General features: G+C 44.7%; 1 protein-coding gene across 3 annotated transcripts in view; it reads right to left on the reverse strand.

The window, feature by feature from the left end:
• Pspc1 (paraspeckle component 1) overlaps positions 1-25,474 on the reverse strand; it is a 106,577-nt gene extending 81,103 nt beyond the window's left edge. Inside the window, exons 1-4 of one of the 3 annotated variants that reach the window (XR_011367914.1) lie at positions 24,928-25,474; positions 17,977-18,278; positions 14,277-14,372; positions 11,587-11,783 (exon numbers count right to left, since the gene is read on the reverse strand). Coding sequence is in view for 2 of the 3 variants with exons in the window: in XM_070003147.1 (XP_069859248.1) it covers positions 11,587-11,783; positions 14,277-14,372; positions 17,977-18,278; positions 24,928-25,299 (967 nt within the window). In the remaining variant the exon portion in view is untranslated. The remainder of the gene's footprint in view (positions 1-11,586; positions 11,784-14,276; positions 14,373-17,976; positions 18,279-24,927) is intronic. The other 2 variants (XM_070003147.1, XM_070003148.1) reach the window with 2 other exon arrangements.
• Positions 25,475-25,580: the final 106 nt, after the last annotated feature.

Here is a 25,580-nt window from a genome sequence, read left to right on the forward strand (position 1 = left end):
CGCTGACACCTGTAATCCTAGCTACTCAAGGAGGCTGAGATCTGAGGATTGCAGGTCAAAGCCAGCCCAGGCAGGAAAGTCCCTGAGACTCTTTTTTTTTTTTTTTTGTTGGTCGTGGGGCTTGAACTCTGGGCCTGGGCGCTGTCCCTCAGCTCTTCAGCTCAAGGCGAGCCCTCTACCACTTAAGCTACAGCGCCACTTCCGGTTTTCTGGTGGTTTATTGGAGATAGGAGTCTCACGGTCTTTCCTGCCCGGGCTGGCTTTGAACCGCGATCCTCAGATCTCAGCCTCCTGAGTAGCTAGGATTACAGGCGTGAGCCACCAGCGCCGGGCTCCCTGAGACTCTTATTTCCAATAAACCAATAGAAAACCGGAAGTGGTGCTGTGGCTCAAGCAGTAGAGCACTTGCCTAGAGCTGAAGACTGCAGGGACAGCGCCCAAACCCAGAGTTCAAGCTCCATGACTGACAAAAAAAAAAAAGGGAAAAACACTTGTGGTTTGGTTGGGCATGGCAGCACGTGTCTATAATCCTAATGCTGAGATAGGCTGTGGAAGATAATGAATTACAAGTTAGCATGTTCTATCTATCGACCTATCTATCAATCAATCAATCTATCCGCTCTGAGAAGGAAAAATAAACTATCACACAAAAATTATGAATTGTAGCTATATTAACACATTCATTTACAACTTTAAGACCACAATGATTTTTAGCAGCAAACTCGAAAATCAAAATGTTAACCATAAGTGTCACTAGTAAAGCTTAAGAACTTAGTTCTTGGGGCTGGGAAGGTGGCTCAGTGGTAGAGCACTTGCCTTGCATGCCTGAGGCCCTGGGTTCGATTCCTCAGCACCACATAAGCAAAAAGAAAAAAGCCAGAAGTGGTGCTGTGGCTCAAGTGGTAGAGCGCTAGCCTTGAGCTGAAGAGCTGAGGGACAGTGCCCAATTCCAGAGTTCAGGCCCCATGACCGGACCCAAAAAAAAAAAAATACTTAGTTCTTATTTAAGAACTAGGATCAGCACAGTCAGCAGATCTATTAATAAAACTAGATAGGAGGCTGAAGTGGCAAAGCACCTGTCTAGCAAGTGACAAATCCTGAATTCAAACCTCAATACCACATAAAACAAGAACCAAAACATAACAAAACCAAGAAACCACAAAAAGCAGAAATAAAATAGTTTCATGGCAGGGCTGGGAAAGTAGCTCAGTGGGAGAGTGACTGCTAGCATGCATGAAGCCCTGGGTTTGATTCCTCAGTACCACATAAACAACAAAAAAAAAAAAAAAATCAGAAGTGGCGCTGTGGCTCAATTAGTAGAGGACTAGCCTTGAGCCAAACAAGTTCAGGGACAGTGCTCAAGCCCTGAGTTCAAGCCCCAGGACTGGCAAAAAAAAAAAGTTTCATGGCATAAAATCCCTCCCAACACAATCAGCACAAGATCATTTTTACACTAATCAATGTTATTCAAAGGGCAATGAAGAAAAATCCTTGAAAGAAAAAAAAAAAAGGTTGAATACTAATATTAAAAAAAGCAGGGATGGGAAGGTGGCTCAGTGGTAGAGCACTTGCCTTGCATGAATGAAGCCCTGGGTTCGATTCCTCAGCACCACATAAGAAAAAAGCAAAAAGCGCTGTGGCTCAAGTGGTAGTGCGCTAGCCTTGAGCTGAAGAGCTGAGGGACAGCACCCAGGCCCAGAGTTCAGGCCCCACGACTGGACACAAAAAAAAACAAAGAAAAGCAACTTTTTTTTGTTTTGCTTTTTTGAGACAAAATCTTATACCATACCCCAGGCTTTAACTACTATCATTAATCCCTAACATAACAAGAATAGGAGTTCCAAAGTAAGATGAAAATAAATTCAGAGCCAGGCATATGTGGCTCATACCTGTAATCCTAGCTAATCAGGAGGCTGAAATCTAAGGATCACAGTTCAAAGCAGGCTTGAACAGAAAAGACCCCATGAGACTCTTTATCTTCAATCAACCACTCAGAAAAGACAGGAAGTGAGGCTGTGGCTCAAGAAGTAAAGTGCAAGCCTTGAACAAAAGTAGCTTAGGAGCAGCACCCAGGCCCTGAGTTCAAGGGCCATGACCAACACCAAAAAAGAAGTAAGAAAAAAGAACTAAGGGACAGAGGTAAGGCCCTGAGTTCAAGCCCCAGGACCTGCATTAGAAAAAAACAAAAACAAAAACAAAAAAAAACAAAAAAATGTCTCAGCAACTTTTCAAAACTTGACTGGCTTTGAACTGCAATACTAAATCTCAGGCTCCTGAGATTAAAGACCACTAGCACCTAGTTCAACAGAGTGTTTTTAAAATAAATTCTTACACTCAGAAGTGAAATGCAAGTTAAATTATGAGCTGGGAGCTAGTTTCTCACCCCTATATTCCAAACTACTCAGAAGGCTAAGATCTAAGGATCTCCATTTAGGCAAGAGTCTGTGAGATTCTTTTCTTGTTGTTTTTCTTTTCGTTGGTTGTGGGGCCTGAATTCTAGGCCTGGGCGCTGTCCCTCAGGTCTTCAGCTCAAGATTGGCGCTCTATCAGTTGAGCCACAGTGCCACTTCCTCTTTATATGGTGCTGAAGAATCAAACCCAGGGCCTCATGCATGCAAGGCAAGCACTCTACCTCTACCACTGAGCTACCTTTCCAGCCCCTGTGAGATTCTTATCTCCAACAAATTAGTCTGAGTAAAAGCCGGAAGTGTCACTGTGGCTCAAGTTCCTGAGTTCAAGCCCCAGGATCAGGAAGGGATAAAAAAGCATTCAATAGGCCTTTGACATTGGAATTTTACACACACACACACACACACACACACACACACACACACACACACACACACACACACACACACACACACACACACACACACACACACACACACACACACACACACACACACACACACACACACACACACACACTTGAGGGAAAAGGGGTAGAGGGAGGCCAGTTGTAGAGCTTGAACCACAATCCTCAGATCTCAGCCTCTTAAGTAGCTGGATTACAGGTGTGAAACAGTGCTCAGCTAAAATTATGTATTGATTAGTTAGCAAATAACTATTCATTAGAATGACTTAAAATCTTTTTATTCTAGGACCAATCATATCAAAACCTCCAGGAATATGGATCAAGTATGTTTATGCTCAATGGTATCTAGATTTTTTTATGTGTATGAACACTGAGAATCAATCACACAAACTATCATGGATTTTAGCTAGAGAAACCTAGTGATTTTACTAGAAATTTGTAACTTAAGCCAGGCACTGGTGGCTCACACTCAGGAGGCTGAGATCTGAGGATCACGGTTCAAAGCCAGCCTGGGCAGAACAGTCCATGAGACACTTTTTTTTTTTTTTTTTGGGGGGGGGGGTTCCGATTGTAGGGCCTGAACTCGGCCTGGGTGCTGTCCCTCAGCTCTTCAGCTCAAGGCGAGCGCTCTACCACTTGAGCCACAGAGCCACTTCCGGCTTTTTTCTTTTTGCTTATGTGGTGCTAAGGAATCGAACCCAGGGCCTCATGCATACAAGGTAAGCATTCTACCACTGAGCCACCTTCCCAGCATTCCACGAGACTCTTATCCCTAATTAACCACTAGAAAACCGGAAGTAGTGGTGTGACTCAAGCAGTAGAGCGCTCGCCTTGAGCTGAAGAGCGCAGGGATAGCACTGAAGCCCAGAGTTCAAGCCCCATGACTGACCAAAAAAAAAAGAAATTTGCAACTTAGTTGCACACTCAAAAGGAAAATACTTCAACAAATGTCAGTATGAGACTTGTCCTATTAGTATAAACAATCCAAAAAAGTTAAAACAACACATCCTATAACAATTTTATCCATGGATTTGTTCTGTACTAATCTACCATTTACAACAATATGAAAATACATATTTATTCCTCTATGAAAAGTAATAAGAACATAAATTGTGTCCTTTGTGACAACTAGATTTTATACTTTTGGGGGGAGGAGGAGGGTCACCTGTGGGGCTTGAACTCTGGGCCTAGGCACTGTCCCTCAACTCTTCAGCTCAAGGATTGTGCTCTACCACTTAAGCTACTGTGCCACTTCCAGTTTTCTGGTGGTTAATTGGAGATAAGAGTCTCATGAACTTTCCTGCCTGGGCTGGCTTTGAACCTTGATCCTCAGATCTCAGCCTCCAGAGTAGCTAGGATTACAATCGTGAGCCACCAACTCCTGACTAAATTGTACACTTTTAAATCAAGCCATTTGAGAAAACTGCATTAGGGTTGGAGTTTGGCTCAGTAAGAGAGCTCTGGCCAAGCATACTCAAGGCCTTTCATTCAATCCTTGGGGCAATGCAACAACAGAGAGGGGGAAGGTGGGGGGGGGGTGAGGAGGTTGGGAGATGGGAAGGGATGGGAAGGGGAAACAAAGGGGGGGGCAACAATTCTTTTTTTTTTTTTTTTTTTTTTTTTTTTGGGTCCGGTCGTGGGGCCTGAACTCTGGGCCTGGGCACTGTCCCTCAGCTCTTCAGCTCAAGGCTAGCGCTCTACCACTTGAGCCACAGCACCACTTCCGGCTTTTTTCTTTTGGCTTATGTGGTGCTGAGGAATCGAACCCAGGGCCTCAGGCATGTAAGGCAAGCACTCTACCATTGAGCCACATTCCCAGCCCCGTCTGTGAGACTCTTATCTCCAATAAACCACTAAAAAACTGGAAGTGGCACTATGGCTCAAGTGGTAGAGCACTCACCTTGAGCTGAAGAGCGCAGGGACAGCACCCAAGCCCAGAGTTCAAGCCCCACGACCAACAAAAAAAAAAAAAAAAAGGGGGGATAGACTATGGTTACCAGAGGTGTTTTTAATCCTACAATCTGAAAAACGACAAGTTGGAAATTAATAATTCACAAGCATCCACAGATGTGAAGGCATTAGTTGTACAATCATTACTTGTTACTAGTTAATAATATCTAAAATCCTTACACAACAAATTTCAATATATCATAAACATAAAAAAGGCAAAAGGGAATAGAAAGGAATATACACAAAAAATCAGCAACAGGAATTGGCAGTGTGGCTCAAAGTGGTACAGTACTCAGCCTTGAGCAAAAAAAAAGTTCAGGGACAGCACACAGGCCCTGAGTTCAAGCCTGTGACCAACAAAACAAAACAAAAAATTAGAAGAAGAAAGAAATTAGCAACAAACACAAAGCCCAAAAAGTTTCCTTGGCTGATACCAGTAAAGCATATTTAAAAACTGGTCTAGATAAAATAAAACAGATTTCCTAGAATGAGAAATTTCTTTTTTAATATCTTACACTTCATGAAAACAGAATGTATACCTTTTGATCTAACAGTTCTAATCTGTAAAATCTGAAACTAAAGATTGAAAGGTTAGTTAGTATCAAGGAAAATTTGAGATATTATGATTAACAAGACATAAACTACAAAGATAGGCAGAATGATGTAATAAATGAAGTACAATACAAATTCAGGATTGCTTTTAGCACCACTGCAGAAACACTAATTCAAGAAGGTAATAAAACTATTAATCACTTAAAGGAAAAAAAATACAGGAACTTTATACCTTTCAACTTTATAAATTTAAAACATCCAACAGCTCAAGAAATACTGCTTGTATGCTATTCTTAAAGAAATCAGAAAGATCAGTGAGAAGACATACAGTAAAATCATGCCTGAGAGCTAGGAAGGTGGTTTAGTAGCAGAGTGCTTGCCTAGCTGCATGAAGCCCTGGTTTCAATTCCTCCGTATCACATAAACAGAAAAGACCAGAGAGGTACTATGACTTAAGTGATAAGAGTGCTAGCCTTAAGCAAAAGCTCAGAGACAGTGTCCAGGACCTGAGTTCAAGTTCCAGGACTGGCAAAAAGAAAAACAAGAAAAACATCATGGGCTGGGAAGGTGGCCCAGTGGTAGAATGCTTGCCTTGCATGCATCAGACCCTGGGTTCAATTCTTCAGTACCACATAAGCAAATAAAAGCCAGAAGTGGCAGTGTACCTCAAGTGGTAGAGCACTACTAGCCTTGAGCTGAAGAGCTAAGGGACAGTGCCCAGGCCCAGAGTTCAGGCCCCAGGACTGACCAAAAAAAAATAAAAGAAAGAAAAACATCATACCTCAGCCTACTTTGACACTGGGTTGAAGTCAGGTACTGGTGGCTCACACTTATAAACATAGCTACTATGGAGGCTGAGATCTGAGGAACTGGATTTGAAGCTGGCCTAGCAGCAAAGTCCACAGGACTCTTTCTTTCCTCTTTCCCATGTCCGAGACTAGGACTTGAACTGGATACCTGCAACCACTTTCACTCGTTGGCTGGCACTCTTACCAACTGGGACATGCTTACAATCCCAGTCCATAGACTATTATCTCCAATGAGCTTCCAAAGAGTTCCAAAGTGGAGCTGTGGCTCAAGTGGTACAGCATTAGCATTTATCACAAAAGCTCAGAGACAGCACCTTATTTGCAAGCCCCAGTATCAGAAACAAAACAAAACAAAAAAAACAGGGCTGAAATTTGTATGAGGCTTATCAGTAAAAAATACTAAATCAATGTCAGAAATCCCAACAAATGAAAAATGAAAGTAGAGGCTGGGAATGTGGCTTAGTGGTAGAGTGCTTGCCTAGCATGCATGAAGCCCTGGGTTCAATTCCTAAGTACCACATACGCAGAAAAAGCCTGAAGTGGCACTGTGGCTCAAATGGTAGAGGATTAACCTTGAGCAAAAGAAATTAAGGGACAGTGCCCAGACCTTGAGTTCAAGCTTTATGACTGGTGAAAGAATGAAAGAATGAAGGGAAGGAGGGAAGGAAGAAGGGACGGAGAGAGGGAGGGAGGGAGGGAGAAAGGGAGACAAGCAGACAAGAAGTTATGAGGCGTGGTTGAGTATTGAACACATGCCTACTACAGCATGGGGGGTTCTTTGTTTGAAACCTAGCACTATTTAAAAAAAAAAAAAAAGCCAGCACCAGTGGCTCACACATATAATCCTAGCTACTCATGGTTTGAAGCCAGCCAGGCAGAAAAGTCCTCTTGAGACTACCTCCCATTAACCACTCAAAATCCAGAAGTGGAACTGTGGCTCAAAGTGGTAGAGTGCTAACCTTGAACCAAAGAGCTCAGAGACAGCATCCAGGCATACACAGGGTGGGCCAGGCATACATGGGGGGGTGGGGGGCACACGTGCTAGAGACATGGCTCAGTCAGTAGAACACTAACCAATGAGCAAAAATGTCAAGTACAGAGTTAAGAGTCTCAGTCTCAGACTGGAAATTTTTTTAAAAAAGAGAAGAGAGGAAAAGGAAAATGATGAAACAAACATAGCTCTATTTTCTTTTGCTTAGGAATTATCACTTAAAGTATATACACATACTTCTATTACTTGAGTTATAAGTACAAAGGTATTCCAAACAAAATAATCTACAAGAATATAATGGAAGGGGAAAAAGTAGTAACAAAATACATGATAGCTCGGGCTGGGAAGGTGGCTCAGTGGTAGAGTGCTTGCCTTACATGCATGAGGCCCTGGATTCAATTCCTCATCACCACATAAGCAAAAAGAAGAAGGCCAGAAGTGGCGCTGTGGCTCAAGTGGTAGAGCACTAGCCTTGAGCTGAAGAGCTGAGGGACAGTAACCAGGCCCAGAATTCAGGCCCCATGACAGTACCCCAAGAAAAAAAATGATATAAAGTTAGTGTACACTGTGTAGCTGGGCACCAGTAGCTCACACCTGTAATCCTAGCTACTCAGGAGGCTGAGATCCGAGGATTGCGGTTCAAAGCCAGGCCAGGCAGGAAACTCCAGGAGACTCTTATCTCCAATAAATAGAAAACTGGAAGTGGTGCTGTGGCTCAAGCAGTAGAGCGCTCGCCTTGAGCTGAAGAGTGCAGGGACAGCGCCTCAGCCTGGAGTTCAAGCCCCACGACCAACCAAAAAAAAATAACAGTAAAGTTCAATAAAAAAAAAAAAAGAAAAAAAGGGGCTGGGAAGGTGGCTCAGTGGTAGAGTACTTGCCTTGAATGCATGAGGCCCTGGGTTCAATTCCTCAGCACCACATAAGCAAAAAGAAAAAAGCCGGAAGTGGTGCTGTGGCTCAAGTGGTAGAGCGCTAGCCTTGAGCTGAAGAGCTGAGGGACAGCGCCCAGGCCCAGAGTTCAGGCCCCACAACTGGACCCAAATAAAAAGAAAAAAAAAAATACAAAACTAGCTTCTGTATTAATGATCAAAAGTTAAAAGAGCATCAGTAACTCATGCTGTATCTAAGCTATTCAGGAGGCTGAGATCTAAGGGTTGCTATTTAAAGCCAACCCAGGCAGGAAAAGTCCGTAAGAATCCCATCTCCAAAATTAACCACCAAAAAAGCAGGAACTGGTTCAAGTGGTAGAGCTCTAACTTAAGCAAAAAAATGCTTAGGGAGATAACTGGACCGTGAGTTCCCAGTACCAAAGATGGGAACAGGTGACAAGCAGCAAATCATCTGAATCTTGTCATTTGAGGCCTGTCTGGGCAACACTGTAAGATCCTATCTCTTAAATATAACAAAACAGAAGCAGGTGCCTATGGCTAATATCAATAATCCTAGGTACTAAGTAGGCTGAGATCTGTGAATTGAGATTCAAAAGCCAGCAGACATAGAAAAATCCCCCAGATTCATATCTCCAAAACACCAGGGGAAAATGAAGGCTTGAGAACTGGCTCAAGTGACAGAGAACCAGCCACGCGTTCAAGCCCCAGTTCTATCATTCAGGGGTATGTACAATTTTAAAAAGCAACATAATGCTGGGTGCTTGTGGCTCACGCCTGTAATCCTAGCTACTCAGGAGGCTGAGATTTGAAGATCGCGGTTCAAAGCCAGCCCAGGCAGGAGAGACCATGAGACTCCTATCTCCAATAAACCACCAGAAAACCGGAAGTGGTGCTGTAGCTCAAGTGGTAGAGCGCTTGCCTTGAGCTGAAGAGCTGAGGGACAGCACCTAGGCCCAGAGTTCAAGTCCCACGACCGACCAAAAAAATAAATAAATGAATAAAAAGCAACATATACTAGGAAGGCTGAAGTATAAACATCAAGAGTGAGTCTGCTGTATATGGCAAGATCCTTCTAAAATAAGACAAAAAAGCAAAAACTGTAAGGACGAAGTAGCAATTAATCAGATGTTTATTTTAAAAAAGAACAAATATATATAGTGAAAAACATCAGTGATAGGAATAACTAAGAAAATTTTGGAAAATTAAGGACAAGGGAAAAGCTGCAACAATATAAATGGCTATAAAAAGACAACTAGCCAGGCCCCGGTGGCTCATGCCTGTAATTCTAGCTACTCAGGAGGCTGAGATCTGAGGACTGTAGTTCAAAACCAGCCTAGGCAGGAAAGCACATGAAAGTCTTATCTCGAATAAACCACTAGAAGACGGGAAGTGTTGCTGTGGCTCAAATGATAGAGCGCTATCCTTGAGCTGAAGAGCTGAGGGACAGTGCCCAGGGCCTGAGTTCAAGCCCCACCACCAACAAAACAAAACAAAAGACAGCTATAGTTAAACACCAGTGGCTCATGTCTATAATCCAAGTTACTCAGAGGGCTGAGACATGATGAGGATTATGGTTCCAAAACAGGCAAGACAGGAAAGTCCATGAGAAAAGAGTACTAGCCTTGAGTAAAAAAGCTCAGAGGGGCTAGGAAGGTGGCTCAGTGGTAGAGTGCTTGCATGCTGCATGAGGCCCTGGGTTCGATTCCTCAGCACCACATAAGCAGAAAAAGCCAGAAGTGGTGCTGTGGCTCAAGTGATAGAGCGCTTGCCTTGAGCTGAAGAACTGAGGGACAGCGCCCAGACCTAGAGTTTAAGCCCAGGACTGGCAAAAAAAAAAAAAAAAAAAGCTCAGGGACAGTGCCCAAGCCCCGAGTTCAAGCCACAGGATTAATAGTAATTTATTATTATAATCTATATTTAATATTATAATTTATTACTATCACAACAATAAAAACAGAATGGAGGAGCCGGGCGCTGGTGGCTCATGCCTGTAATCCTAGCTACTCAGGAGGCTGAGATCTGAGGATCGCGGTTCAAAGCCAGCCCGGGCAGGAGAGATGGTGAGACTCCTATCTCCAATAAACCAGCAGAAAACCGGAAGTGGCGCTGTAGCTCAAGTGGTAGAGCGATCGCCTTGAGCTGAAGAGCTGAGGGATAGCGCCCAGGCCCAGAGTTCAAGCCCCACGGCCAACCAAAAAAAAAAACAAAACCAGAATGGAGGTTTGAAGCCAGTCTGGACAGGAAAGTCTAGCATAGGGCTGGGAATATGGCTTAGTAGTAGAGTGCTTGCCTTTTATGCATAAGGCCCTGCATTCAATCCCTCAGTACCACATAAACAGAAAAAGCCGGAATTGGTGCTATGGCTCAAGTGGTAGACCAGCAAAAAAAAAAAAAAAAAGAAAAAGAAAAACTGAAACCTAGAACTCAAAAATATGAAAGACTTCTGATCTCATACATTTTCAATGAGAAGTTTCTGGGTTGTTGGGGATTTTTTTGTATTCGTAAAGAGGTCCCCACTGGGCACTGGTGGCTCACACCATAATCCTAGTTACTCAGGAGGCTGAGATCTGAAGACTGAGATTTAAAACCTCCTGGGGCGGGAATGTCACGAGACTCTTTTGTTTGTTTTTTTGGGTCCAGTCGTGGGGCCTGAACTCTGGGCCTGGGCACTGTCCCTCAGCTCCTCAGCTCAAGGCTAGCGCTCTACCACCTGAGGCACAGCGCCACTTCCAGCTTTTTTCTTTTTGCTTATGTGGTGCTGAGGAATCGAACCCAGGGCCTCATGCATGCAAGGCAAGCGCTCTACCACTGAGCCACCTTCCCAACCCTCAAGAGACTCTTACCTCCAATTAACCACCAGAAAACCAGAAGTGATGTTGTAGTGCAAAGTGGTAGAGCGCTAGCCTTGAGCAGAAGAAATGGGGGTTAACAAGTGTCCACGCCTCCACTAAGCCCCACCCAACAAAAAATAAATAAACAGGACCTCTCTTCCGTTAATTTTTTTAAAAAAGGGGGAGGAGGGGCTTGGAATGTAGTTTAGTGGTAGAGTGCTTGCCTTATAAAGCCCTGGATTTGATTCCTCAACACCATATAAACAGAATAAGGTGGCTCAAGTGGTACAATGCTAGCCTTGAGCAAAAGAAGCTCAGAGAAGGTGCCCAGGCCCTGAGTTCAAACCTCAGAACTAGCTAAAAAAAATTTATTGTTACTATAATCACTTCTAACACTGGAATCCTACAAGGTAGTTCAAATAGTAATACCTATCAGTAGAACACAAATATACTTTTTTTTTTTTTTTTTTTGTCGGTCATGGGGCTTGAACTCTGGGCCTGGGCGCTGTGCCTCAGCTCTTCAGCTCAAGGCAAGCGCTCTACCACTTGAGCTACAGCGCCACATCCGGTTTTCTGGTGGTTTATAAGGTCTCTCCTGCCCGGGCTGGCTTTGAACCAAGGAAATCCTCAGATCTCAGCCTCCTGATTAGCTAGGATTACAGGCGTGAGCCACCGGTGCCCGGCGAACACAAATATCCTTTTATGGAGAGGAAAAAAAAATCACATCTGTATGAAAGGCCTTTTTTACCTTGCCTCATTAGCATTAATTGGTGTTCGTGCCTAGCTGCTTCCATTTCTGCTTCCAGTTTCTCTTTGGCTTCTCTAATGTTTCTATCAACCTGCTCACGCTGCTGTTTTTCCATTTCATCAAGAGCCTTCCATCGAGATGCATACTCAAATTCAAATGTCCCAGGTTGAGCAAATCGTGGTGGTTGTTCTCTTTCCCTAAAATTACATTAAAAAAAAAAAAAAGAAATATATACTAAAGAAAAATAACCAACAATAACAACAACTACCATTTGTTGAGCACTTATTTTATATTCAAGGCATTCTATCCAACAGATTAATTATTTCATGGTAAAGATATGGATTCAGTGAATATGAGTTTGAGAAACTGATTAAGGAATGCCTATCTAGTGAGTAATGGAACCAGAATTTAAACCTATGCATTTAATGTTACAACATGCCATGACCTTAGCATGGATAAAGCCTTTGGAATTTCATTCAACATACATGGAGGAAGGGGAGGGTCTAAAACACACAGATCAAGCCCGGCACCAATGGCTCATGCCTGTAATCCTAGCTACTCAGGAGGCTGAGATCTGAGGATTGCTATTAGAAGCCAGCCTGGGCAGAAAAGTCCCCATGAGACTCTTATCTCCAATTAACCTCTCAAAAACTGGAAGTAGAGCTGTAATCTTGAGCCACAGAGCTCAAGGACAGCACCCAGGCCTCAAGTTCAAGCCCCATAAATCACACACACACACACACACACACACACACACACACACACACACACACACACACACACACACACACACACACACACACACACACACACACACACACACACACACACACACACACACACGTCTATGTTAACTGCCTTAAAATCAGTTTTTCTATTAGTGATAAAAAAAGATAAAGCAAGGTGAATTACTCACACCTGTACTTCTACCTACTGAAGAAGCTGAGATCTGAAAATCCCAGTTTGAGACAAGTATAAGCAGGAAAGCTGATAGAGCAATAGAGGGAACACCTTGAGCTGAGGATGTCAGGGATGGCGATCAAATCCAGAGGTCAAGCCCCACAACTGACAACAAAAAAAGTCTAGACTTTCCTGCCGAGGCTAGCTTCAAACCACCATCCTCAGATCTCAGCCTCCTGAGTAGCTAGGATTATAGGTGTGAGTCACTGTCGCCAAGGACAAACTATTTTTTTAATTTCCAAAAAGAGTTTTTCCTCTATGCCAGGTTATTTAACTAGTCAGACCCCATTCTATTCCTCCCATCCACCCAAAGTGTCCTTTTAATTTCCAGTACACCTGAAGCATATAAAGTGAAGAATTATACTCACATGATGTACATTTCAATGATTTCTGAATCTCCCCCTACCCATCAAGCCCTGCTACAGTTATGAAAACAAACAGTTAAATTTTACTCATACTTTTTTTAAAGCCAGGCAGAGGCTGGGAATAAGACTCAGTGGTAGAATGCTTGCCTACCATGCATAAAGCCCTAGGTTCAATTCCTCAGCACCACATAAACAGAAGAAGCCAGAATTGGTGCTGTGGCTCAAATGGTAGGGTGCTAGCCTTGAGGAAAAGAAGCTCAAGAACAGCATCCAGGCCTTATATATAATTAAAAAAAAAAAAAAAACCACGACAAAAAAAAAAAAAAACTATTTTGGGCTGGAAAGGTGGCTCAGTGGTAGAGTGCTTGCCTTGCATGCCTGAGGCCCTGGGTTCGATTTCTCAGCACCATATAAGCAAAAAGAAAAAAGCCGGAAGTGGCACTGTGGCTCAAGTGGTAGAGTGCTAGCCTTGAGCTGAAGAGCTGAGGGACAGTGCCCAGGCCCAGAGTTCAGGTCCCACAACCGGACCCAAAAAAAAAAAAAAAAAAAGGCCAGGTATAACAGCCTGTAATCCCAGATATTCAGGAGGCCAATCCAAATGAACTCAATTCTGTATTAATAAGGCACGCATGGTGACATGTACATGTGGTCCTAACTACACAGAAAGCCTTAAGTAGTAGTGCAGTCTGATAAAAGCTCCAGGTAAAAGCTTGATACATTCATTCCCTGAGTAACCAAAGCAAAAAAGGGCTTGGGTGTAGCTCAAATGGTACAATGCTTGCCTAGCAAATAAGGAGGGGAGAAACGAGAAAACAAAGGAAAAAAGAAGAGAAGCAAGTAAAAGGGGAAGAGAGGAACGAAGGGAATGGATAAATTATTCCAAACTACTCTACTGACCAGATTATATAACTAAACAGAACACCTTAAAATCAATAATATTTGGTAACAATTATAATAGCACAAATCCAAATATTCTAATTGTGAAAATACTGTACAGAGGGGGTACAATTACATGGGCAAGATAATGAGTACATTTTTTTTTTTTTTTGGGTCCGGTCGTGGGGCCTGAACTCTGGCCTGGGTGCTGTCCCTCAGCTCTTCAGCTCAAGGCTAGCGCTCTACCACTTGAGCCACAGCACCACTTCCGGCTTTTTTTCTTTTTGCTTATGTGGTGCTGAGGAATGGAACCCAGGGCCTCAGGCATGCAAGGCAAGCGCTCTACCACTGAGCCACCTTCCCAGCCCAATGAGTACATTTCTTATCAAGCATGGTAGCCTCCTCCTTTTTTCCCCTTCCCATCCCTTCCCATCTTCTCCCCACCAAGTCCTCCCCCATCCCAAATATTCTTTATTATTCAATTCTTACTTATGATATTGTTGAGTTTTCTGCATTAGTTTCTCTGGCAAACCATCTTCATCATCAAATTGCTCCATGGGTTCCACAATGACTGGACGAGGGGTACTGGAAAAGAAAAAAGGCATTAATAACAATATAGCGTCTAACATGAATAATCTCTTCCAAACATCTTTTGTTTTTGTTTGGTTTTGGTTGTTTTTTTTTTTTTTTTGTCAGTCCTGGGCTTAAACTCAGGGCCTGAGCACTGTCTCTGAGCTTCTTTTTGCTCAAGGCTACAACTCTATCACTAGAGCCACAGCACCACTTCCAGCTTTTTCTGTTTATGTGGGGCTGAAGAATTGAACAGAGGGCTTTGTGCATGCTAAGTAAGCACTCCACCACTAAGTCACATTCCCAATCCCTCTTCCAAACATCTTCTGTTAAAGATATATACTTGGAAAAATGTCTGGGTTAACAAAAATGTCTCAGCAAGTATTCTATATTCATAAAATCAGTCAATAAACACTTTGAGTCAGATATAGGTGAATAAACACTGAAGTACATAAGTCACTAATTATGAGCCAGCAAAACCAATATAATTAAGTTGAATAAAATGTTTTAAATGGGGCCAGGCACCAGTGACTTATGCCTATCATCCTAGCTACTCAGGAGGCTGAGATGTGAGGACTGAGGTTCAAAGCCAGCCTGGGCAGGAAAATCCATGAGACTCTGATCTCCAATTAACCACCAAAAAACTGGAAGTGGCGCTGTGGTAGAGCACTTGCCTTGAGCAGAAGAGCTAAAGAACTCAGGGACAGTGCCTAGGCACAGAGTTCAAGCCCCATGACCAACAACTAAGTTTTAAATGTATATCTACCACATTCTATATATGTAATCACTATCATCACATCACATCTCACAATTCAATTCAAACCATTCATCTCTGCTTGTCACTCTCACTGTTCAGAATAGTATTTGTTAAAGCCGAAGCCAGAAGTGGAGGTATGGCTCAAGCCTTGAACAAAAAGCTAAGGGACAATGTGCACACACAAACACACAAAGCTAAAGCCCAAAATGTAACCTAAAGCAGCCAGCAAAAGGGAAAACCCGGTGGGCAGAAAACAGAACATTCAAGAAGCAAGTTAGGGAGAGGAGAGAGAGAGAATGAATATCAAGGCAGGAATTTTCTGAGCAGCAAACTGAGAATATACAAATGGGATTGCAACTGGCTAAAAAGTTTGTTTACAGCAAAGGACATAGTTACAAGGCTAGAAAGAACCTACAGAATGGGGGATCATTAGCAGCTAGACATCTGACAAGGGCCTAATATACCAAATATCAAAGAGCTAAATTAAGTAAACTCCCCTAAAAAATCAATCCAATAAATGGGCAAAGGAGTTAAATAGACACTTCTCAAAAGAAAGGTCAACACAGGAGGAAATGGTCAATAATTATGGCCATAGAGGAAATGCAAGTCAAAACACTTAGTTTCTATCCCATCCCAGTAAGATTAGCCATCATCAAACATATGAACAAGTTGGGTGCTGGTGGCTCATCCCTAGCTACTCAGGAGGCTGACATCTGAAGATTATGATTCAAAGCCATCCCAGGCAGAAGTCTGAGAGACTCTAAACCCCAACTAACCACGGAGAATTCAGGAGTAGAGCTGTGACTCAAGTGGCAGAGAGCTAGTTTTGAGCAAAAAAAGCTCAGGTACAGTGCCCTGGCGCAGAATTCAAGCATAGGACCAGCCTTAAAAACAAAAAAAAACTGGGCTGGGGAGGTGGCTCAGTGGTAGAGCGCTTGCCTTGCATGCCTGAGGCCCTGGGTTCGATTCCTCAGCACCACATAAGCAAAAAGAAAAAAAGCCGGAAGTGGCGCTGTGGCTCAAGTGGTAGAGCACTAGCCTTGAGCTGAAGAGCTGAGGGACAGCGCCCAGGCCCAGAGTTTCAGGCCCCACGACCGGACCCAAAAAAAAAAAAAAAACCTCAACTATCTTAACACAGGCCACAGGGAAACTATAGTTATTTCCATAAAGTAGAATGAGCCATAAACATAACCAAGTACTGTACACACACTATGGTTGAAATCTCATTACTGTTATGGCAAACAGAAACCATATGACACAACAATGTACAGTATATCATTTCATTTAATACTACTCTAGATAAAATTTTAATAACAGGGAAAGAATGGAATAACAGAACAACTTTGGAAAGTGGCGCTGTGGCTCAAGTAGTAAAGCGCTTGCCTTGAGCTGAAGAGCTGAGGGACAGTGGCCAGGCCCACAGTTCAAGCCCCACAACCAACCAAAAAGAAAAAAACCCACTTAGGTAGAATGATGGAATTTTCCAATTTGCTTATCGTGGTAATACTAAAAATATTAAAACTCATTGAGCACATTTAAAAAGGTACACTTGCTGAGCACTGGTGGCTCAAACCTGTAATCATAGCTACTGAGGCTCAGATCTGAGGATCACTGTTAGAAAACCAGCCTGAGGGGCTGGGAACATGGCTCAGTGGTAGAGCGCTTGCCTTGCATGCCTGAGGCCCTGGGTTTGATTCCTCAGCACCACATAAGCAAAAAGAAAAAAGCCGGAAGTGGCGTTGTGGCTCAAATGGTAGAGTGCTAGCCTTGAGCTGAAGGACAGCAGCCAGGCCTAGACACAGAAAGGGGGGGGGAGGGGGGAGGGGGGAGGGGGGAGGGGGGAGGGGGGAGGGGGGAGGGGGGAGGGGGGGAGGGGGGAGGGGGGAGGGGGGAGGGGGGAGGGGGGAGGGGGGGAGGAAGGAAACCAGCCTGAGAAGATAAATCCAAAACACTTTATGTTCATGTAACTAGTAAAAAAGCCAGAAGTGGAGGTGTAGTCTTTTTTTTTTTTTTTGTCAGTTGTGAGGCTTGAACTCTGTTGTACCTGGGTGCTTGGGTGCTCAAGCACCCAAGAACAGCGCTCGACCACTTGAGCCACAGCACCACTTGCTGTTTTCTGGTGGTTAATTGGAGATAAGAGTCTCTGGACTTTCCTTGCCTGGGCTGGCTTTGAACCTCGATCCTCAGATCTTGGCCTCCTGAGTAGCTAGGATTAAAGGTGTGTACCACTGACACTCAGCTGTAGCTAGTCTTAAATGGAAAAAGCTAAGCCCCAGTCCTAGCATACGCACTTACACAGAGGAGTGCTTTTTAATATGAGTTATACCCCAATAAAGCTAACATTTCCGAAAAGATTACTTCACGATTCCTAGTAATACACAAAAACTTCTTATTTTTACTGAATATTGCCACAACACCTACTTACCATATGTTAAAACAGTAGTAGGAACTACAAGAAAAGATACAAGAACTAACATTTATGGAAGTGGCACTGTGGATCAAGTGATAGAGTGCTAACCTTGAGCTGAAAAGCTCAGAAAGAATGCCCAGGGGGCTGGGAAGGTGGCTCAGTGGTAGAGCGCTTGCCTTGCATGCCTGAGGCCCTGGGTTCTATTCCTCAGCACCACATAAGCAAAAAGAAAAAAGCCGGAAGTGGCGCTGTGGCTCAAGTGGTAGAGCGCTCGCCTTGAGCTGAAGAGGCCCAGAGTTCAGGCCCCACGACCAGACCCCCAAAAAAAAAAAAAAAAAAAAAGAATGCTCAGGCCCAGAGTCCAAGCCCTACAACCGAGAAGACAAAAAAAAAAAAAAGAAAGTAAACAGGAAGAACTCACATTTAAATGAACAAAAAGATATTTAACTCACGTTGTTAGCAAGAATGCCCCATCTCCACATCTCTCCAGAGCCTTGCGTGCAGGAGGTTTTGCTGCAAATTCTACAAAACCTTTTCCCGTAGCTCTACCACGATCATCCACAACCACAACAGCTTTCTCTACAGGACCAAACTGGGAAAATGCTTGCTCTAGAAGCTCATTGGAAACAACGGGAGAAAGGTTCTTGACAGTTAAGGCTGCTCCATGTGTAGCAAAGCGAATTCGGAGGGGTCTGCTCTTCAAAATGGTGCCATCCAATTCTGCTTTTGCAATTTCAGCCAGTGTTCTGGATTCCTTTTTAAGAGGAAAAAAGTTTTTTAATAAGTAATTTAAAATAGTGGTTTATCATTCAATTTTTTTTTTTTTGGGGGGGGGTCAGTGATGGGACTTTAACTGTGGGACTGGGAGCTGTCCCTCGTCACTTCAGCTCAAAGCAAGTGTTCTATCACTTGAACCACAACGCCACTTCCAGTTTTCTGGTGGTTAATTGGGGGTAAGGGTCTCACAGACTTTCTTGCCCAGGCTGGCTTTGAACCGTGATCCTCAGATCTCAGCCTCCTACTGAGTAGCTAGGATTGCAGGCAAGAGCTACCGGCACCCAGCTTCCAGAAGACTTAAAAACTTTATATGCTTATGTGAGAAGAGTACAAAGACAATAATATCCAATGAAAAACTGTCTCTTTATTCAGTACCTAAAATGTTCACAATGGCTCAAAATGAGTACCCTTAACAAATACCAATCTATCTATAGAAATATTTTTATAAATGAACAAAATAATCTTTTTTTTTCTTTAACTCAACATTGTGAGTCATAGCAAGCATTTAATGAATAAAAGTCAGGCACTTTGTTACCTAATTTGCCATATAATCTAACAATTCTGAAAGCTAGATTTTAGGAATGGAGGCTTGAATTAAAATGCTGTCAGGTAGACTTGGGAATAGCAAGGAACATGAGGAAATTTCTTGGGGCATTAAAATATATTTTTGTATAGGGTTTCAAGTTTAACAGATGTAAAACTTATCAACTGGTACAATTAAAATATGTAGTTCTGGGTGGTGGGGATATACGTCAATGGCAGAATGCCTACACAGCATGTACAAGGCTCTAGGTTTAAGTCTTACCACTGTCTCCAAAAGTGCAGTTTACTGTGTACATATACGTACACACACATACATACACACACAAACACACATATATACTTCCATACTTATGTCTGTATACACACACACAAATTGACATATGAAAATGGGTAGAAAATGTGAAAACTACAGCAAAATTTAGCAGACAGGATAGTGTATACTTGTAATCCTAGTACTCAAGAGGCTGAGACAGAAGGATCCAGAATTAAATCCTGAACAAAACAAAAACCAAGGATAGGTGCTAATGGCTCACAACTGAGATCCTAGCTACTTAAGAGGCTAAGAACTGAGAACAGAGGTTCAAAGCCAGATCAGGCAGAAAAGTCCATTAGACTCATAGCTCCAATTAACCAGTAAAAAGCTGGAGCTTTTAAGGTGTTCAAGCAGTAGGGCACTAGGTATCATCAAAAAAGCCAAGAAAGAATGTGAGGGCCTTGGGCTGGGAAGGTGGCTCAGTGGCAGAGTGCTTGCAATTCCTCAGCACCACATAAGCAGAAAAAGCTGGAAGTGGCGCTATGGCTCAAGTGGTAGAGTGGCAGCCTTTAGCTGAAGAGCTGGGACGGCTCCCAGGCCGAGTACAAACCCCACAACCGCTTAAAAAAAAGAATGGGGGCCTTGAGTTCAAGCCCCATTTACTGGCACAGGTGCACGCGCACGCATGTGTATGCACACACACACACACACACACACACACACGTGCACAAGCACGCACACTACCTACTAGTGGGTAAAACCAGAGCCAGCCAGGGCAAACGAATCCCGGAGATTTATCTCTGATTAACCAGCAAAAAACTGAACTTGGGGTACGGCAAACTGGTAAAGCTCAATCATGAATAAAAAAGCTTAAACAAAAGCTGAGTGAAACAGAGATCTAGTACACGTACATGTACACGTACACAGGTACACATGTACACACACAGAGAGCTAGAAAACAAATCCTGATGAGGAGTGGGGTAAAATACACTGTTGGTGGGGATGAAACTACAGCAATTACTATATTATTGAAATCAATATGGAGGGTTCCTCAGAAAACTAAAAATAGCTTAACACAAGTGTCTCTCACCCCTATAATCCTAACTACTCAGGAAGCTGAGAAATACTCAGAAGATTGAGATCTGAATATTGAAGTTCAAAGCTAGCCCAGACAGAAGAATCCAAGAGACTCCATCTCCAATTAACCAGTAAAAAAGTGGAAAGTAGAGGTGTGGGGCTGGGAAGGTGGCTCAGTGGTAGAGCGCTTGCCTTGCATGCATGAGGCCCTGGGTTCGATTCCTCAGCACCACATAAGCAAAAAGAAAAAAGCCGGCCGGAAGTGGCACTGTGGCTCAAGTGGTAGAACGCTAGCCTTGAGCTGAAGAGCTGAGGGACAGCGCCCAGGCCCAGAGTTCAGACCCCATGACCTGACTCCAAAAAAAAAAAAAAAGGGGCTGGGAAGGTGGCTCAGTGGTAGAGCGCTTGCCTTGCATGCTCGAGGCCCTGGGTTCGATTCCTCAGCACCACATAAGCAAAAAGAAAAAAGCCGGAAGTGGCACTGTGGCTCAAGTGGTAGAGCGCTAGCCTTGAGCTGAAGAGCTGAGGGACAGCGCCCAGGCCCAGAGTTCAGGCCCCACGACCGGACCCAAAAAAAAAAAAAAAGAAAGTAGAGGTGTGGCTCAAGTGGTAGAGTGATGGCCTTGAGCAAAAAGGCTCAGGGACAGCAACCAGGCCCTGAGTTCAGGACTGACACCAAAAATAAATTAATAAATGTATTTACCTGTGTGCTGACTTTTTTTAAATTTTTTATTGTTGTTATAAAGGCAATATACAGGAAGTGGCACTGTAGCTCAAGTGGTAGAGCACTTGCCTTGAGTTGAAGAGCTGAGGGACAATGCCCAGGCCCAGAGTTCAAGCCTCACAACCGACAAAAAAAAAAATAAAAATAAAAAAAATAAATAAAGGCAATATACAGAGGGGCTGTTACATAAGAGCACATTTCTTTTTGGTCAATGTCACCCCTTCCCTTGCTCTCTCCCAGTTTTTTCCTCCCATACCTATGTTAATTTCTTTTTTCTCTTTTTTTTGTTGCTGGTTGTGGGGCTTGAACTCTGGGCCTGGAAGCTGTCCATCAGCTCTTCAGCTCAAGGCGAGCGCTCTACCACTGGAGCCACAGCGCCACTTCTGGCTTTTTCTGCTTATGTGGTGCTGAGGAATTGAACCCAGGGCCTCATGCATGCAAGGCAAGCACTTTACCACTGAGCCAACTTCCCAGCCCCCTATGTTAATTTCTTTTTTTTTTTTTTTTTTTTTTGGGTCCAGTCGTGGGGCCTGAACTCTGGGCCTGGGCGCTGTCCCTCAGCTCTTCAGCTCAAGGCTAGCGCTCTACCACTTGAGCCATAGCGCCACTCCAGCTTTTTTCTTTTTGCTTATGTGGTGCTGAGGAATCGAACCCAGGGCTTCAGGCATGCAAGGCAAGCGCTCTACCACTGAGCCACCTTCCCAGCCCTATGTTAATTTCTTATAGACAAATCTTTCCAACACAAAAAACTTGTAACTTATGGACAGGAATGGAGGGAGGACAAGGGGGAAAGTGAAGGGGTAACATTGTCCAAAAAAAAGAGAAATGTACTCATTATCTAACTTATGAAATAGTAACTAGGTGCTGATGGCTCCTGCCTGTAATCCTGGCTACTCAGGAGGCTAAGATCTGAGGATCGCTGTTCAAGGCCAGTCCAGGCAAGAAAGTCTGTAATACTCTTATCTCCAATAAACAACTACTCAGAAAAGGCCACAAGTTTGGTCTGAGAAGGTGGCTCAGTGGTAGAGTGCTTGCCTTGCATGCATGAGGCCCTGGATTCGATTCCTCAGCACCACATAAGCAGAAAAAGCCGGAAGTGGGACTGAGGCTCAAGTGGTAGAGCACTAGCCTTGAGCTGAAGAGCTAAGGGACAGTGCCCAGGCCCGGAGTTCAGGCCCCACGACCAGGAAAAAGAAAAAAGAAAAAAGAAAAGGCCACAAGTGGTGCTGTGGCTCAAGTGGTAGAGCACTAGCCTTGAGCACAGAGGCTCAGAGACAGCACCCAGGCCCTGAGTTCAAGAACCAGGACTGACAAAAAATAAAAAATAAATGTAGATTGTCCAGGCGCAGGTGGCTCAAGCCTGTAATCCTAGCTACTCAGCAGGCTGAGATCTGAGGATCATGGTTCATGACAGCCCAGGCAGTAAAAGTCTGTGAGACTCTGATCTCCAATTAACCACCAGAAAACCAGAAGTGGCACTGTGGTAGAGAGCTAGCCTTGAACTGAAAAGCTCAGGAACAGCAGCCAGGCCCAGAGTCCAAGCCCCAGTACCAGGAAAAGAAAGAAAGAAAGAAAGAAAGAAAGAAAGAAAGAAAGAAAGAAAGAAAGAAAGAAAGAAAGAAAGAAAGAAAGAAAGAAAGAAAGAAAGAAAGAAAGAAAGGAAGGAAGGAAGGAAGGAAGGAAGGAAGGAAGGAAGGAAGGAAGGAAGGAAGAGAAAGAGAGAAAGAGAGAGAGAGAGAGAGAGAGAGAGAGAGAGAGAGAGAGGAAGGAAGGAAGGAAGGAAGGAAGGAAGGAAGGAAGGAAGGAAGGAAAAGAAAAGCACTGTATAATCAACAATCTTGGGGCTGGGAAAGTGGCTCAGTGATAGAGTACTTGCCTTGCATGCACGAGGCCCTGGGTTCGATTCCTCAGCACCACATAAGCAGAAAAAGCTGGAAGTGGTGCTTTGGCTCAAGTGGTAGGGTACTAGCCTTGAGCTGAAGAACTGAGGGACAGTGCTCAGGCCCAGAGTTCAGGCCACATGACCGACACAAAAAAAAAATCTTCACCACAAAGTGTACAGGAAAATGTTAAAAAGTAATTTCTGTCCTGAGTATAACCCCCACAAATGCTACATAGAAAAGTTAAGGATAGCTGGATGCCAGTGGCTCATGCCTGTAATCCTAGCTACTCAGGAGGCTGAGATCTGAGGATCGTGGTTCAAAGCCAGCCTGGGCAAGAAAGTCCATGAGACTCTTATCTCCAATAAACCAATAGAAAGCCAAAAGTGGCACTGTGGCCCAAAGGGTAGAACGCTAGCCTTAAGCTGAAGAACTGAGGGACCTTGCCCAGGCCCAGAGTTAAGCCCCACGACCGACAAAAAAAAAGTTAAGGATAGGGCTTGGGGGGCGGGGGAGTTAAGGATAGGGCTGGGGATGAGGGGGGGCGGGGTGACTCCTGTGGCAGGGCATCAGCCTGTAAAGCTAAATACAAGGCCTTAAATTCGAACCTCAAAACTACCTCTATCCCAAAAACAGAAAGGTTAAACAGGCACAAATTATTAGACATCTTTTCTGAAGTTCAAATTAGAAGGGGTAGGTTGCACAATATTGTAATTCTGGGGTACATAAGTAGTATATCATCATCCATCCTGTTTTACCCCCATTCACAATCCCAAGAACACGAGGAAAAAAACACTAGATTCCTTAACAAACAAACATTAAGCCATTACTGGCCTGGCAGAGATTGAGGCAGCTGAGCGGTAAGAGGTAAAAAGCACAGTGAGCTGGAGGCAAGAAATAACCATGTTAAGTGCCAAAGGCATGGCGGCTCTGCTGGAGAGCAAAGAGAAGCAGGTCTGCTGCTTGGAATCTCACATTCTGTGAAATTTAGAGCTAGATAGTGTAGCTTTCGCTCTAACTTTTAATTTTATCTCTCAAGAATTAACACTCCAGGGCTGGGAAGGTGGCTCAGTGGTAGAGCGCTTGCCTTGCATGCATGAGGCCCTGGGTTCGATTCCTCAGCACCACATAAGCAAAAAGAAAAAAGCTGGAAGTGGTGCTGTGGCTCAAGTGGCAGAGCACTAGCCTTGAGCTGAAGAGCTGAGGGACAGTGCCCCGGCCCAGAGTTCAGGCCCCACGAGGAGACCCAAAAAAAAAAAGAATTATCACTCCTGGCCGAGGGCCTGTGGCTCACACCTGTAATCCTAGATACTCGAAGGCTGAGATCTGAGGATCTCGGACCATGAGGCCCTCATCTCCAATTAATCACCAGAAAATTGGAAGTGGTACTGTGGCTCAAGTGGTGGAGCACTAACCTCGAGCTGAAGAGCTCAGGGACAGCATCCAAGCCTAGAGTTCAAGCCTCACGACCGACCAAAAAAATATATAGATATAGATATCACTCTGGGGGCTGGGAATGTGGCTTCGTGGTAGAGTACTTGCCTAGCATACATGAAGCCCTGGATTCGATTCCTCAGTACCACATAAACAGTTAAAGCTGTAAGTGGTAGTGTGGTTCAAGTGGTAGAACCTTGAGCAAAAGCAGCACAGGGATAGCGCCCAGGCCCTGAGTTCAAGTCCCAGGTCTGGCAAGAGGGGAGAGGGAGGGGGAGAGGGAGGAGAGGGGAAGGAGGGGAGGGGAGGGGAAGAGAGATCACTACAGCTGGGAGCAGGTGGCTCATGCCTATAATGTCAGCCTCTCAGGGAGCTAAGATCTGAGAATCATGGTTCAAAGCCAGCCGGGGTTGGAAGTCAAAAGACTCTTATCTCCAATTAGTCACTCAAAAGCCAGAAAGTGGATGTGTGGGCTCAAGTGGTAGAGCACTAGCTATTGGGGGGGGGGGAGGGAAGCAACAGCAGCAGCAGCCCTGGAACATGGAACAGCCCAGACCCTGAGTTTAAGCCCTAAGACCCGGACACGGAAAAAAAAAAAAAAAGAAAAGAAAAGGAAAGGAAAGGAAAAAGGAAACTGTGACCGCCGACGCCGTTTGCGGCGCCCCGCCCCCCCAGCCGGCCCGGGCCCGGGGCCGCCGCGCGGGCGCGGACTGACCAGGCGGATGAAGCCGAAGCCGCGGTCGCGGTTGATGAAGACCTCGCTGGGCTCGCCGTAGCGCTCGAAGAGCCGCTTGAAATCGTCCTCGGTGATGTCGGTGGGCAGGTTCCCCACGAACAGGCGGCAGCGCTGCGTGTACGTCTTCTCGCCCGGCTTCAGGAAACTCTTGATGTCGATGGTGAAGCCCACCTCCTCCTCGGCGTGCTCCTCCGAGGGCGCGGGGCCCGGCGGGGCCTGCTCCCCCGCCAGCGTCAGCGCCATGGCCGCCGCGGACGCCGGCTCCCCTTCGCCCGCCGCCGACTCGAGCGCGCGAAGGCGGGCCGGGTTCTTCTCGATGCGCACTTGCTTCAGGTTTCCTCGTAACATCATCTTCCACGAGTCCGCCTCGACACTGGATACCAGCCTAGATGTAAAGACGGATACGTCTCCACAAGTATCTATGGAAACACACCAGAGAAAGTGAGGGGAGACACCGCCCGGTAACCGAGGCCGTAGCCCAGCCTCCCGAAACTCACGCCCTCAGCAGCCGCGGGTTCAAAATGGCGCTGCCACAATCTGCAGTTGGAAGAAGAGACGCCGACGCCGGTCCCGCCCCTCCGCGACGCGCCTGCGCAGGCCGGTCTGCGGCGGGAGACGTTGATTCGTAACGC

The sequence above is a fragment of the Dipodomys merriami genome, unplaced genomic scaffold, assembly GCF_024711535.1.
Source record: "Dipodomys merriami isolate MVZ:Mamm:240054 unplaced genomic scaffold, mDipMer1.0.p SCAF_6, whole genome shotgun sequence".
NCBI classification, from domain to species: domain Eukaryota; kingdom Metazoa; phylum Chordata; class Mammalia; order Rodentia; family Heteromyidae; genus Dipodomys; species Dipodomys merriami.